Genomic DNA, 17,107 nt, shown 5'->3' with positions numbered 1-17,107 from the left:
ACTGCATATGATATATTTTATATTTATACTAATCAAAATTTAGATTCGTATATGGCCACGAGGCAATCTTTGAATCAACGAATACGCATTCAAACAAAAAAAAAACAGGCAATGTTTGGGGACCTGGTAATCATTACACTATTTTATCAAAGGAATAAAATAGAAAATTGTTAATAGTGATGACCATACAATCTAAGTTATTGTGAACATATCCTTCATTTTTGTATTATTCCCTGATCGTTAGTTGATTGACATTATATGGTATACACAATATAAAATGGTTGCAAAGTGTAGGTATCTACTTTATTACTAAAAATTGATCATATTAATTTTAATTAATATCACCAAAATATTAACATTAAAATAATACTCAACATTTTCAGAAAATTCCGTAATATTTACAATTATATTTTTAAATTTTAAGTCATAAAAACAAAAATTAAAGAAGTTACTAAAAAAACTTCAACATTTTATAATAATTATAATTATAGGTATAAATTAGGTACTAACAATAGAACCCAAGACAATCACCAAATTATCCGAGGTTCTAAATAAAAATAATATATAAATAATTAATACAAAATAATTAAATAGTTTATGTAACCAGTTTCAATAAGTGAATTAAACACTCGATTAAGAGGATGTGTTGTCTCCGTCTTACAAGTGCGTAACATAGCAAATTATACGCAAAGCAGAACACGTGTAGCTCCGTTGGCTTAAACATTTTTATAAACTTCGAGTGTACAATTGAGTAGGTTACTGTAATGGTGATGTGTTAAATTTTAGTTCAATGATGATGATCAATCTTTACATACGAAATTAGTTTTGATTGGAAACTGTGCGTCAGTTCCTATATCTATAATTAATTTATATAACTATAATATTAGTTATAGACTTTTCAGTGAGTTGAATTATTAAAATATAGGTAACATAATATATTATACAGGTACCTAATAATTAGTGTAATATAATATAATATATTATTGGTAATGTATAAAACCGACGTAGAGTAAAACGCTGTAAATAGCATCGTAGTAAAGTTTAAAATAAGTCTAAATATTTTGAAAATGTCGTAAGCTTAGAAAATATTAATAAATATAATGGAAAAAGTTTAAGTTCCGTCGAAGGTAATTTTAAATTACATGAAAATAACTAAAATGGTTGAAAGAAAAATTGGTGGTTTTATTTTTTAGTTTAACTATCCAAACTCAATTACGTAAAATTTGAATTTTAAACGTTTTAAAAGAAAACTACACAGTATATTAGTGTTTTCAGTATTTTTAATATGCCATAATAACAACTTATGAGGAATTTTATACTACGAATTTCAAGTATTTCATCATTCAAGAACAAAAATTGTAATAAACAAGTTCAAAAATTTAAGATCAACAAGGGCCATATTATTTTGAACATTATAGCAAAATTAGAAAATGCTAATATATAAACATAGTATATTAGTACACAGGTATTTCTACGTTTATTTTTGAATTAGGAAAATTTTTGAAATCACGGCAAGTTTCATATCGGAATGGGTATTCTTACCAACCCCGATCTCTCAGCCGCCTATTATTATCATCATAATAATTATTATTAAAATCCAAAACCCGACGACGATTTGTTTCGCGATGCATAACGTTTGCTAAGTGACCCTCGGCCAGGTAATTCTGACGCACTAAAAAATAATAGAGGTACCTTTATTACCTACATCATATTATATTGGGAAAGACGAAGAATCGCGTGCCACTTTATTGCCTGTCCGCACGATATGCACACAAACATTATGGACGGTTCTTACCATATTATTGTTATTATACATATTATTGCGAATCGTATATAACAAAACGTAATTATCTAATAAGTGCCATTACACCAGACGCTAAAAAATCAGATGTCGACTGATATATACTGTGCAACGATACACGCCAATTATCAGCACGAAATCTAGAATAATATTATAATAATAATATACTTAATACTTATAAACTATCATTATAAAATCTTATAATAATAAAACTATATTTCATTGTTTTTAATTGCTTATTGCATTTTGTAATAATCACTTAGGTACCTCAACTGTGTTCTTGTTGGTTTTTTTTTTAAATTTCTGTTTATCTCTGCAAACCGTGTATTCGTTAAATCATGGGTTCGGACGGATACAATATATAGAAGTCTATTGAGTTATGAAATACTTTTCTGGAATATTATAATCGGATTAAATCAAGAGTGTAAATATTCGTCAAACTGGTCGTTTGGTGTATTTTAAATGTATATAACTTTTTAAGTAAAATAAATTATTCTTTAGCTAAACGTGTCATCAGTGTATAATATGGGTTCTTTTTAAAAATTGTTCCTGGTTTGTTTTTCTCGGTTATCATAAATGTTTATTGTGACTCGTTATACAAACTTTATATTTTCTAAATAAACCATGGAAAAAAAAACATTTAAATAGTATAAAATGTACCTATGTATAAGAAACTTTTAATTTGCTGGTAGACTGTATTTACTCTTACCTACAGATAAATTGAAAGAGTCGCCTACTGCCAAAACGTTTGACGTGAAACTAGAGTACTTACATTTTAGAAGAAATCAACAATCTATTATTAAAAACATAAAAACTATTTATAAATCAAAGTATCTGATATATTAAAGAATAATTCATATTGGTTAATTTTAAAATTTTAATTTGTAATACATCTTATAATACTATTATGAAGTACCTACCTATAATACCAGATAACTTAAACATTATACTAACCATTATTCAATTTAAAGATAAAATATGATGAAATCAACATTATTTCAATTATTAGTTTTTCAATGGTTTTAATGTTCAGACATTTTTATTCGCTTTAGTATACCAATTACATTTTTTATTTCTTTTAATTCATTTTAACATATTTATCAATTCAAAAATTAAAAAAATTAACTTAAATGAATTATAAAGTTAATTTATTCTGTCAGTGGTGACCGGTTTCATAGTAAATAAAATGTATAGATAAAAAATTATGTACTTCGATAGGTACTTTGATGTAAATAAAATGAGAAATCGTAGAGAATTTGCAGTTGATTTACTTGTATCTCCAATTAACTTTGACGTTCAACTACAATTTGTAAATACATTAATCAACATCAATGAGACATATTATATTTAATTTGTTTTATTACATAAACTTAAAAAAGTTAACTTTATTTTTATTATTTACATTTACATTTTCTATAAAGGGTTAAATATTTTTGTCTAAATAAATACAATTAAGGTGTTTCATGATATCATCTTACTTGTTTGTTTATTATTTTAATTACTTATTATACCTGATGTATAGATTGTAACTTTCCAAAATAAAGATACATTTCTATATAAAAACTTAAAGATAATTGAATTAAGAAATAATTATCAATATTAGATTAAAATGTTATAGGCGACATTACTTACTATTCTAATTTTGAAAGTTAACACTGGGTAACACTTTGCCAACACAATTTATGATACCATTTTCAAAATAGCTAAATTAGTAATAACTTGCATTTTATATTATTTTAGTCTTATATAGTATTAAAGAATTATGTGTGTACCTAATGAATAGGTAGAAAACTCTTATGCTTGATGATTTATTATTTTTGAACCGCAAATAATATTTTAAACAAACCGTCACATTAGTTTTAAACTTATTATAATATAAACTGTGAGTGAAACAACTACATGATTTATTTTTTAGTAAAACGTTAAACTTGTTCAATAAAGTTGTTTTTACGATAGTTGACAGGAATATTTTAAGTGGTACTATTTTACAAAATTCAAAACAATGTTATTATCTTTACGATTTACGATTTTTTATTGTTGTGTATGTACTATAGCTGTTGAACTTTTGATCCATCCTGTGGATTGTATATAGATATACGACGAATAGTAGTCGAATAGTACGAAAGTTATTTAAAACAAAAGAAATAATTCTAAAAAATACATTTATTTCACTAACAATTAAATAACTAAGAAGATAACATAAGCTATAACAATAACTCGTAAGTTGGTCATAAATCAATACGTTTTAAATGCAATGCGAATAAAGTATGAATAACAAGCAAAATTTCAAAGGGAATAATTGTTGTTACTACAGTATAATGGTTTATAATACCACTATTTATTTTATTTATCATGTTTGTGATGATGAATATCATTCAATATCTATAAAGCGTTTACATTATAATTACGTTTACCTTCTACGAAAGAACAGTTCCCAGACTAAAATGTATTTACAAAAAGAAATTAAACATTTTTAAAACTGATTCCCATTTTAAAACAGAAAAACGTTTTATCAAACATTTATAACTGCTAGGTATTTAAATTAGAAAAGTATTCTGTCTCATTCTATTTCAAACTTCACCCTCTTCAATATCCGTTATACTAAAAAAAAAATGACAATTTTCTTTAATAAAAGGAAATAAGATTTTACTGATAACACTTTGATGGTAAATAAAACATCAATATTATTGTGATTGTACTGTACACTTGCCAAACAAAACGAAAACGTTAAGAAATAAAACATCTTTACAACTTTTCAATACACGTCGCAGAATAACACGAGTAAGATAATATAATAAAAAAAGTTGTCATGAGACGTGAACCTAACTAAATGTCTAAGCGGCAATCACTTAAAAACGCATAAACAGTAAATTAACATAATACATTTTTTTTCATTATGTAGGTATATTGATACAACGATGTCACTTCTTCAAGATAGCAAATTGAATATAATCTCTAAAATACGTCATACGTATCTTAAATTAAAATATTAATAAGTTATGAGTATAAATATTTTAGTTTTAATATTAAATCAATAAGACCACAAAAGTTTAAAATTTCAAATGATGAATTGCTTATACAATAATTGATTAAGCTAATAAATTTAAGCATTGATAAAAGATCTGGTTAAAAAAAAAATATGATTTAATTGTAGAAATGCAATGTTATAAAGGATTTTTTATAAAATATTATACAATTCATAAAAATATGTGGTCCATTAGTTCATAGAAACATTATGATAGAAAATATTAACTTTAATTAATTTTTATAATATTGAATAAATTATATATTGGATTTATTCAAATACTGATATAATATTATATTTGATCATAAAATATTCTTTAATTTAATAACATAATAAAAGTAAATATATAATTATTAAATCTTTATGTATACTAATATTCAACAAATACAATTAACAAAAATATATAAAATAAAAGACACATAAATTATTTATTTCGTTTTAAAATTTAAATAGAAGTGTGTAATTTAATCATTGTTGAACTTTGAAGTTAATGGACAATTTTTAGTTAAATATTATCATTGTTTCCTATAAATTAAAAATATTCAAGCGTAATAATATACCACTTAAAGATCGTTTACTGAAACAAAATAAAATAATTAAAAACTCGTTTTTATTAATTAATAAAAAAATAACGAAACGTATAAATAGTTTCTAAATTCTAAATAACCAATGAAAATCTTCTAAAAATGTCGAATGTGATTGATTGGACATATTATGTTTAACAAATGTCAACGAACAAGATGCAAAGTTAATTCGCAATATTTTTACTACTCATATATAGTGATATATATATACTATATATAGAGTCATATATAGTGATGCATATTATTAAAAACCGATATATCAAAATGAGAACACTGATTTACAGGACAAAAATAATAGATATTATACGTAACCCTACAGCACTTATATATTTATTTTACAATCAACGGAAAGTCGGCGCTAAAATATTGGTTCAATAAAATCGTAGAGCAGAAGTATTCAGAAGCCAAATTAAAATAATTGATTTTTTCCAACGAAAAAAAAAATGTTCAAAAACTTTCATTCTGTCGGTGGAATACGTCGTTGAGTGTATTTCTTACGACTCGGCTTGTGAATTGTTCGCTCATCCAGAAAACACCACTTATAGAATGTTTTACCGCGTGTCTGTGATAACGGCGCTAAGACTCGCCTACGCCGTATCGCATTAAACGAGGCGTCGAGTGAATGGTTGCGTGTATAATCGGCGATGGTAATGAATGGGGAAAACTGAACAAACGTATACGGTGCGCGTTAGGTCTTAAGATATTATATAATATAACTTATTCCCTAATGAGTGCATACGCCGACGACATGATTCATACATAATATTATATTGAACACGGTTTCGACAAAGCAAGGTGAATTGCGATAAAAAAAAAAATTGAATAAAAATAAAAACATACTAGGTATGAAGCCAGATTATTGGTATTATTTGGTAACCGGGTTACTGTAATCCACATCTATATGGACACGCGTATGATTTTTGTCATACGTTATTGTTATAATCTGATGATCGTAATTGTATTATATTATTATTATGGCACTTACGTCGGGTTCGTCTGTGAGTTTCTTATGATGTACATCGCTGGTGTCCATTGACCGTTTGTGCACGTGTTTGTGTTCGAAGAGGTAAAAACCCTCCAAACTGCCAATCTATAAAACAAAAATAGTTCGTAAAAAATCTTGCATATTTAATAATTTAATTACACAACAAATTACAAATATGTGACACACACGAGGACACACATCATATTGTCAGAATAAACCGAAAAGTCGGGTTACGTGTGTTATTAAGTAGGTATAATTGAAATACAACGATTGAATTAATATTCAAAATATACGAAATGAATACACTGCACGGTTGTGTGAGCATGTGTGTTCAAACGCAACTCTTTGTAGAGTCGTTTAATTAAAAAAAAATCCTGTATACATGGCTTTCAACCTCAGTATTCAAGAGTAGACGGGGGAAGCGTGAAATCTCTTATAACGGTCTCTTTGAACGTTACATAGCCATTCAAGGTCTAAGTAAAAAAGCATTTGAAATAGAATGGCACGACAAAGTACAAAATACCACGACTAAAAACAACAAAATCGCACCCAGAGGAAAAATTGTTTTTGATATAATATAATTACAGTAAAATACTATAATAAAATGGGTTTAAACTATATAAAGACGAAAACACTTGATATACAAATGTGAAATTTTTGAAAATTATTACATATAATAATTCTCTCAGCCCCTACAATGCATTTTATTTTTTAATCATTCCCTATACATATAACATATTACAACTATTTAATAGTACCTAATACTAAAATTTTGCGATAAACCATTAAGAGGATATGTCAGCGAACTATTTGTTTTGTCTCTCTGGCCCATGCGCAACATAGACAAAACGCAACGAAGAATCATTTTTCGTATGTTTTTAAATAATCTCAGAGTAAAATCACCCATTACAATAAAGATAGAGAATAATTTTATATTTTATTGTTATTTGACTTTGTATTCGACTTTCAAAATGAACAAAAAAAAATGTAAATTTGAATTATGCTGAAACTGTTTTGAGACAATATGTAGACAAATCGATAGGTCATCCTCTCAAAAATATTATTCTCTATCTTTTTTGTAATGGGTGATTTTACTCTAAGCTTACTTAAAAACATAAAAAAAATTATTATGCGTAAATGCGTTTTGTCTATGTTGCGCGTGAGCCAGAGAGAGAAAACAAATAGTGCGCTGACATCCTCTTAATATAATCAGCTAATTTAAATTTAAAAAGATAATTTGATAATAGTATACAAAAACTGAAATAATGAATATCATTCATACATTTGCCCAAATTATATTATATTTTCTTTGTAACCTAATTTAATTATTTTCATTTTCATCTGCAAACAATATTAATATATAATAATATAGTTCACACAGTTTACCAAATTTAGTTATTTTATTCATACACTTTATAATACAATAAAGTCAGTTAAACAATAAACACTTTTAATCATAGGGTAAAATGTAATAGCAAAAAAATTAATTAACTTGATTTTAAGATAAAAAGTGTGTTCTCCGAAGTTTTTAAGTCAAAATTGAGACGTTTAAAATGCATAAAAATGCGATTAGTCTTCTGATGATACACATATATAGATATAAACTAAAATGAAATAAAAATCCCCACAAAATTTATCTTACAGAGCTGTTTTTAAGCCTCGTCCCTTTCATCTTCCCGTATAAAATAGAGAAAACGTGTTAACGTTGCAAGAAGAGTTTTACTTGCACGTGGTTAGCATACTTTACATTGACCAACGGATACGTGACAGCAAAAAATGATAGAGAGAAACTAATGTTTTTTTGTTTTTTTTTTATCCTTCTCTCCGACGACGTTAGCAGACATTGCGACTACAGTCATGATGATACAGTGGTTTGACATAATAAAAACGGTCTACCCAACTCGCGTGATTCCACCAACATTTATTACCCAAGCCAAAACACAACTCGCGACTGTTCGCTGTGTGTCACATGCCATTCACTCATGCGTTCAACGTTGGTAAATTTCAATTCGAAATTCCACAATGTGCCTAAGTCCCCATATTTAAGCGAATTTCATTTTGGTATTTTTGTTTTAAATTGAGTAAAACAATAGCTTTGAGGACTAGCAATTTTCAGAAATTCCATGAGAATTCACTCTACCAGATTGCAAAAACAAAAACATTCATTGATGAACATTTGTCTTAACAAATTTAATAGACAAATCCAATACGTTATTTTTCAAATTGTTTTGTTTCCAAACAAGAAAACCCATACATATTTAATTGAATGTTTGAGACTAAACTAAATAGGTAAGGAGGTAATATGTATATGATGCAATAGGTTAGAATTCATTTATATTAACGCCCATCTTATATTAAGATAGCATTTTAAATTATAATTATTATCACCGGTAAAAGTATTTTGAATAAAAATGACACTACATTAAGAATGTTAAGACTTTCAAATTATTATTGATTAAACGCATATACCTATTCTATGTATTTAAATATAATTTATAAAGTAATATGTAGGTTTTCATTTTTAGTTTTACAATCAATTTGTCTATTTCTTTAATTGTCGCAGATATACCTATATAATATATACCTATATTTAGAATTTCTGTATGTAAAGTTAATTTAAAAACTATGTTGTAATAATAACAAACAAATTAACAATTTAAAAAAAAATGCTGTTTACAACTTTAAATATAATTATCACTTGCGGGTAAATTAAACGATTTTAGTTTCGTAATTTTAAAATTGATTTTTTTTTTAGATAAAATTGTATAGAATATACCTAATAATTGTTAAGTTTTTTCTCAGTAATTTATGATAATCTGTTTATTGTATATAAATTATAAGCAAAACAAGAAATAATTACAAACATTTCTATTTATAAAAATACATAAATTACAAACGTTTGATGGAAGGTTTCAATAAAAACGACACGTAATTTAACAACTGGGTTTTATAAGGAGTCGTTTTTGCCTTCGATAATTTTCGCACTCAATTTTGGGTAATAAAATGATATAACTTGTCCGAAGGAAGTGCATACAATTAACTAAATATAACTAACTGTCACTGTGTGAAAGCTGAAGACTACTTTCGCTTTAAATGTTGAATTTATTAAATGACATAATGATCAGGATGATAACCATTAACCATACAGCATAATATGCAACATATAACACAGCATGTATATTTCAAGTATTGAAGACGTAAATTCTGGTTCGACGACATGCACATAATATAATGATATGTAATATTATTTATATCATTTAAAAAAATAAAAATGTTTTCCGTTATATCTTTATTTCTCCGGGTCGAGTTGTTACCGTTTCGGTCAACGGTTTTCAGACAAAAGTTATATGAATAAATACATCGATATCATTTCGGACTTCCTGTAACAATTTTGGGTGAAGGAAACAAAACTAACGACGCGACAACGAAATATATACACTGCCAACAATTTGTTTGGAAAGGGATTTTAGAACTTTACCAAAAAACCTCAAACTAATGACATCCATATATAACGACGATTTTAATTGGCAAACATAATATATAATAATAACTTATACATTACAAACTTATAATCGGGAATAATAATGAACAGCCAGGATGCGGTATTATCTTTATTAATATTGGATACAAGTTGAAAGAGACAAATGTAAAAAATAGTAACATTTATCAGGAAAATCTCATTAAAAAATATACAATCTCTAAAATATAAATAACAATCACGTGGGTCAGACACTATAGAATGAAACTGTGTGTACACAGCGGAGAATAACATAAAGCTTGTCATGATATTATCGAAATACTTAGAGAAAGGGTAATTAAAAAAAAAAAACTGGTTCGTAATAGGTTAAAAAAGTGTAAATACTGATCGCTATTTTAAAAATATCCATGAATCTCGTATTAAGAAAATAAACCCTTTGTGAAGTCCTAAAAATCACTGGTCTGTGTACATAAAAATAAACACTCGACCGTGTTAGGCTCCATGAGATCAACGAATCTATACACAAATATAAACAGCACGTGAAATAATAATACAGACGTAAGAGAGCAGCTCGCTACTTGCGGAAGTGTGCGAAACGGAAAACGATGTCACGCAGCGAACAGTAAAACAAATAATAAGGGAAAAGGTGAAAAAAAACAATAGGTAGAAAAACAAAAATGTAAACAAACGTTCTGGCTGAACGACGAAACACGACGGACATCGCTAATTATGACACTACTATTGTATATACACGCTCTAACGTACGTTTGCAGCAGAAAAAGAGGAAGAGAGGTACCTACGGTGAGAGAGAAGGGATTCTAACAGAGGTTTACACTACTGATTGCTGACAAACGACACGGCCGAAGGATGTGGATGCGTCGGGGCAGTGGGACGGCGGTAAATAATGAAACGGTTAAAAATCGTATTATTGAATCCGAAAATTTATTCAGTCAATTAAGTCGAAAACACGCTTGCTTCCATTTATCTATATTAACGCGATCCAAACTGCGCGTCGCGAACCGTAAACAATTAATAAACGTCCGCCAAATGGCTACAACACCTACGGAGTGCGGACACAAAACCCCTCTGACCCGCACCCTCTAGACGTGGTAAGTCATTTCTAGAATTGGAGAGAGAAGCGCAGGAGAACGAAAGTCATCTAATATTTGTTTTTCCATTTTGAGAGCACCCTTTAACTAATTATTGTCATTAGAACGGGAAAGATAGTTCTTATTTAAAAAAAAATTGTATCATACATTATTGAATTATTGAATTGAATAAGATATTCAAATTTAATTTGATTAATTATATAATTTATTATTATTATATAATTCTGATACTACATAAGCTACAGAACATAATTTAATTTTAATACCTAATTTAAAAAATATAAACTAATTCAAATTATTTTTGTTATAAACATTTATTCTAATCGTTCATAATTTAAAGTTCTATATTAGCATAGGTACTTGTACCGTGTAATTATTTGTTTGAGAACTAATGGTTGGATTTTGTGTGCCGCGAAGCCTAAATGTTAGTCTGAGTTCAATCATTTAAAGAAACGCTATTTTTTGAGTAATTTTTTAAGAGTCAGTCTTTATTTATTTTTCAAATACAAACCCTAATTTATTGAAGTCATATTACCAAATTATTCTGTTATAAAAGTAATTGGCCATCCAAGACGTTTAAAAAGCAAACCTGCATCGGCCTTGTGGTCTAGGGATCAGATGGGAGGACCGTAACTCCGGTTGTGATACTGATCGATGTTGTTTTTCAATAACACCTATACCCCTGCAACGACAGTTTTCAATTTCAAGTTGTTCCGACTTTTACGGTTTAAAAATAAAACCAATAATCGTACGAGGAACAGTTTAAAATTTAATAGCATTTAAGATTGCACAAATACAACCAAACAGGCAAATACTATTAATAGCAAGCACGTTTAAAGAAACCTTATCCCTCTATAACGTGTGAAAATAGATTTATTATCACGTTACTCCGTGATGTTTATATATATATTATCAAATGATTTTAACCAGAAAAGTGACTTAAAACTACCTAGCTATAAGCCGATTCGGGTTTACTAGGATGACGTATTTACACGTTTTGTATTTTAAAAGATAAAAATACAGTAAATACGTAATACTTCAAATGGGTTGTCAGACCGTTACTACATCGAATTTGTTTTCTGCGCAAAAGCTTATGATGAAATGTATAATGTTAGTACATAAGCAGAAATAACTCAGATAAATATCATATTACATTATGAATCAAACTTCAAACACCACTACATTGTAAATATAATATACATTAAACGAAATATTTAGGGGGAGAAGTGGTCAAGTATTGGTAACCGCTCTGCTGCAGTACACCAGACTGGAGTCGAGTGTACCTCGTTATTGAGTAAGTCACTGCTAATATTTATGTTAAATTTGTAATCAATGATCATTAATTATTTAGAAAATCAGTTAAGAGCAAAGACGGTATATTACTAAGTATATATTTGTATGATAAATCGCAGCTATATTATAGTAGTTTATCTTACTATTAATAATACAGTATAAATATAAAATTGTTTAAAATTCGTCTAAACATTTCAAAACTTTTATTCAGTATGGAAAATTGGAAAATTATAAATTAAGTAAAAATCGGATGATTCACGATCCTACAGCTAAGACTCTTTGAATTACATTTAAAAACACGTTATTTTAAGCGTGAATATCCTATATATATAGTGCATAGAAAGTACCTAGTAAGCATAAAATTATAAATGCCAATATAAAAATTTCCAAATAATTATTTACAAGGAAAGAAGTAAATCAATCGTAAAACTCCTATTTTTAAAATTTTTTTTGTTGTTGTTTTCCAGTTATTAAGAAAAGTGCCGACAGTTTTTGTACTTTTAACCCCCAAAGTACAAAGTATAAACTAGATTCACTTTCCTATAAGATAATATACTGAAGCATTTTTATTGCTTCAAGATTTTATATTCCTTAATACTTACGCTCAACGCTTAGATATCAAAACCTAAAATGCATTTTTAATTAAAATTAAATATTTTATTTCTACCTATTGTAATATATGTATATATTTATATTATACTATTGTAGTATGTAAATACTGAATTATACTCTAAAAAATATGTAATGTGGACATATTAGTCTATATATAAAATGTTTCATAAGTTTTCCACGAATAAAGTAAATACAAAATAGTAATTCCTGGTTGAGCACAAAAAACATAAAATTTACTTTGTTTGTTCTTAACACTATAAATCGAATGACCTCTTCGGTTGGCCTCATTATCGGGCTTTCTTTTGATATTAGAAAAGAAAACCTTTATCGATTTTTCCATCCAATTTACAAGTAATAATAAAAAAAAGTATTTATATAAAATCCCTGATAGCAGTCCAACCAAAGTAGTAATGCTGTCATTATCGCAAACCATAAAATCAGAAATCTTTTAAAATGCCGTCATCTGTATTGACTATATATATTTATCCATCGAAAATTTTGACCTAAAAACGAGTAATTTTTACAAAAATGAATAACATATAGGTTAGGTAACGTAATAGCCATAAACTAAAAACTATTTTCATTTTTGTTGATTTACTTTTAATTTATTAATTAAATTAATTAAACATCACTATTTACTGCCTTGTCCAAATAAGTACTGGAAATGTTTTCACACGGGTATCGAGGTTTCAATGTTGTTCTCAAGAGACATTTTGGCTTACGTTAATTGAATAAAAACATCACGTTCCCTGAAGATTTTCGAAAAAAATTGAGATTTAAAAAAAAAAAAAATGAAAGAAATTATTATTGTTTCCTTCGTAATACTATTGCAGTCACGTCAACTCTCATTTGTATTCAAACCTCGGCAATAGTTATAACAATTGATTTTATTTTCATAAAAAAGTAATTTATTAAAATATACTTCCTGTACTTTTTTCTATACGTATTCAGTTTTAATAACTAAAGGTCATACTTTATTTTTGGTTCAGTCAACGGGAAACAATAAATTCATCAAAATACGGGCCTGCCTATTTTTCATCTTCAGTTTGTTTTTATTCCACCAGCCTATTATTATATAATTTTAAAAAAACACTTGCTATTTGTATTTATATTTCATAATAATGAATAACTGATACTTTATTCGATTCGTACCACAACCACAATTTATCATTAAAAAAACAATAATAAGACTAGAAGTTTATACGTATTATATTAATATCTATTCAATTAATTACTTTTATTGCAGATTTCAAGTGAACGATTTTTTTTTAATTCTATAAATGTTTTTAAATAAAAAAAAAATTATTAATACAATTACTTGCACGTTCAACAAGCTTTAAAATGAATAATTAATTCTTTTAATTAATTTTGAAACTAAAGATTGCGTTTATTTTATCGCCTAGCCATAAAATTAAAAGATTAACATCTTTCATATAAGGTACACTGTACAGCGTGCGATATCCGAGAATTGTGTGTTTACACTACATTATAGGTGACAAACTTTTCTTTTTAGCAATTTTAAAACATTAAACAATTTATAACATATCGTTGAGTTTTAACAAGTGTACTCTACAAAGTAAAGTCGAGGTCAGGTTTGTTGTTCAGTAATTACGAAAAGTTACTGGGCAACACCGTAACGGTGACAACAACTTTTAATCTTTAAAACAAGGTAAAATCCAAGAATTCGTATTATATCTGCTCACCATAACTTAATACATCGTGATAAAACTACACGTGTATATGAAATAATTACGTTATTATGTTATACACTTTTAAATTGGAATAATTTTAATAATATAAAGAATGTTAAACAAAAATTAATATAAAAATAGTCTCATATTTGTAAGTTATTTTTGACAAAACTTATTTACCATATACCTACCTATCTATATATACCATCGTCTGATGATATCTAACTAATTGTATCGACAATAGCCATAATAATATAAATCTATCATATAATTTGCAAATTCATTTCAAAAGATAAAACCTTGACTAGATATTATATAAGTAAATAGATAAGGAATTTCCCAAAAAATATCTATATAGGTACCTATGTGTTGTCAACACCAGTATTACCGACTACCTAAAATTATATTACAAGAGTAACAAACACTTATATCGTAGTATAACAGCGTCAAACACGTTAATTAGTTATTCGAACGACGTTTCGGTTGTAATATTGCAATATAATATTATATAAACGTATAATATATAATGTCTAATTTTACAACTACATTCTGGATACCAACTCAAATATCCTCGTGACGGTATAAACCCTCGTATGAACACTGGATGAACCATGTATGTATAGTGTATACAAATATTTCGAATAGTTTTGATCGTTGATCATCGGATACTTCCTCTCGTCCCTTCTATAATATGAGATCAAGCATTCGGCACATGGATGAACCAGCGCTGTACAGCGTGGCAAACACATTTTTCCTCAAATAAATATTCATTACAATAAACCATAACAACAACTCTGAAATGTACAACCAGCGATTTTTTTCGGTGAGCACAAAAACAAGTTCATAACTTACACATATACATTATGAAATTTGTGACCCGTAACGCTAATGCAACGGTTTTTGTGTATAAAAATTACAAACCAGAAAATAAAGATTCGAAGAAATTTAAAAGAAACGTATATTTAAAGATATACGGCCAACATAATAATATCAAACATTCTGACCATTTTAACGATAGGTATGCAAGGTTAGATTTGTCCATATAAACTCGTCATTGTATACAATATTTGATTTATGGTAAATGTTGATTATTGTAATAAATTATGATCAAAAACGTTAAAAGCAAAATAAAATTATTTAATACTTTAATTATTATGAACGATCGTTTTAGTTAAAGTTACAATTGATGACTGCAAAAGAATATACCCATATTTATTATTTAATATATTTTACAAAATAATTATTATTTATAAATTTGATTTTTATGGTTCAGTGTTGTTTTTTTACATAAACGAGATACGCAGAAAAACTATTATGGATATTATGCGTTACACGAATAATCAAATGATATATGTTTATAATGTAATTAAATGTTACAACCTAAAACAGAAGGAATGCATGTATATTCATTTGCGTGTTTAAACCCTTTGTCTAGGATTATATTTGAATATAATATGCAGAACTTTAAAGCATAACGATCAACCCCTATATCCACAATTTCCCAACAAACCCTACACAGCCAACACCAAACCCGAGAACTTAATTATCCTTTTCGAGTTGAAATTTAAATAACTGTAGAATACCTTTGCTCCTCCGTCCCACCGACTATATACTGCAATAATTTAAAATTATAATGCATTTCTATATCGATAAAACCTCATGGGACCTACTCTTTATACAGAAATGGCGGATTGTTAACAAAAATGATGATAATCCTGCAACCAAAATGCGTTCAGATAGGCGAGATTTACAAATACCAATATATAAATTACAATCATGTTTGTCAAAATTCAGTGATGTACAAAATATTATTTTATCATTGTTTTTTCTGTCGTTCTGTCAATATTATGAAAATTGACAAACACGGAATACGTCAAAGTGATTGTTTATAACAAACATGAAACTGACATCAACGAAAACGAGGTAAATATAAACTGTTTATTGTCAAAATGAAAATACAAATAGGAAAAAAACAGTAACTGATACATTATTATTATATGGAATGGAAATATAGTGGAAAAAATACATAAAATACAAAAATGACATTAACTCGCAAAAAAAAAATATTATCTAATAATAGTTAAGAATATAATATAATTAATATATAATATAATATAATATAATTAATGTTACAGCAATGCCATACAAATCCTGAGATCGAACAATCTAACTGGACTTAAAATGTGCTGCAACAAAATTGATAACTTAATAATACGTAAAACGTCAAGCTTGTTATTATATAATATAATTATTTTAGGAAAGTATGATTGAGACTAAAAGCAGAAATTTGACAAGCTTTATGCACTTTTAATTTACGAAATTAGGAATATTGTACCATGTATAGACAACGAAAGACAACGAAAAGTAACGACATGAGTTTATCGCGTAACGTCTTTATTGTTATTGCCCCCTTCACAGTATAATTTTTCGCATTTTGAACGGTTATTTTTTTTAATCAAAAGCGGTTGTATAACGACCGCCGCGGTCATTGTTGATTACCCATTTCGAGTTCATATCTAAAAAACATGT

The 17,107-nt window shown here is 27.4% G+C and overlaps 1 protein-coding gene across 2 annotated transcripts in view; it reads right to left on the bottom strand.

The window, feature by feature from the left end:
- The window catches only part of LOC100164716 (furin-like protease 2), a 147,222-nt gene that overhangs the window by 88,746 nt on the left and 41,369 nt on the right, over positions 1-17,107 (bottom strand). For both annotated transcript variants that reach the window (XM_008184884.3, XM_001943261.5), the window contains exon 3: positions 6,396-6,500. In XM_008184884.3, coding sequence (XP_008183106.1) covers positions 6,396-6,500 — 105 coding nt within the window. The remainder of the gene's footprint in view (positions 1-6,395; positions 6,501-17,107) is intronic.

This window comes from Acyrthosiphon pisum, chromosome A2 (genome assembly GCF_005508785.2).
Source record: "Acyrthosiphon pisum isolate AL4f chromosome A2, pea_aphid_22Mar2018_4r6ur, whole genome shotgun sequence".
NCBI classification, from domain to species: domain Eukaryota; kingdom Metazoa; phylum Arthropoda; class Insecta; order Hemiptera; family Aphididae; genus Acyrthosiphon; species Acyrthosiphon pisum.
The sequence above is the reverse complement of the archived record's forward strand: the minus strand, read 5'-3'. Positions and strand labels throughout refer to the sequence as shown.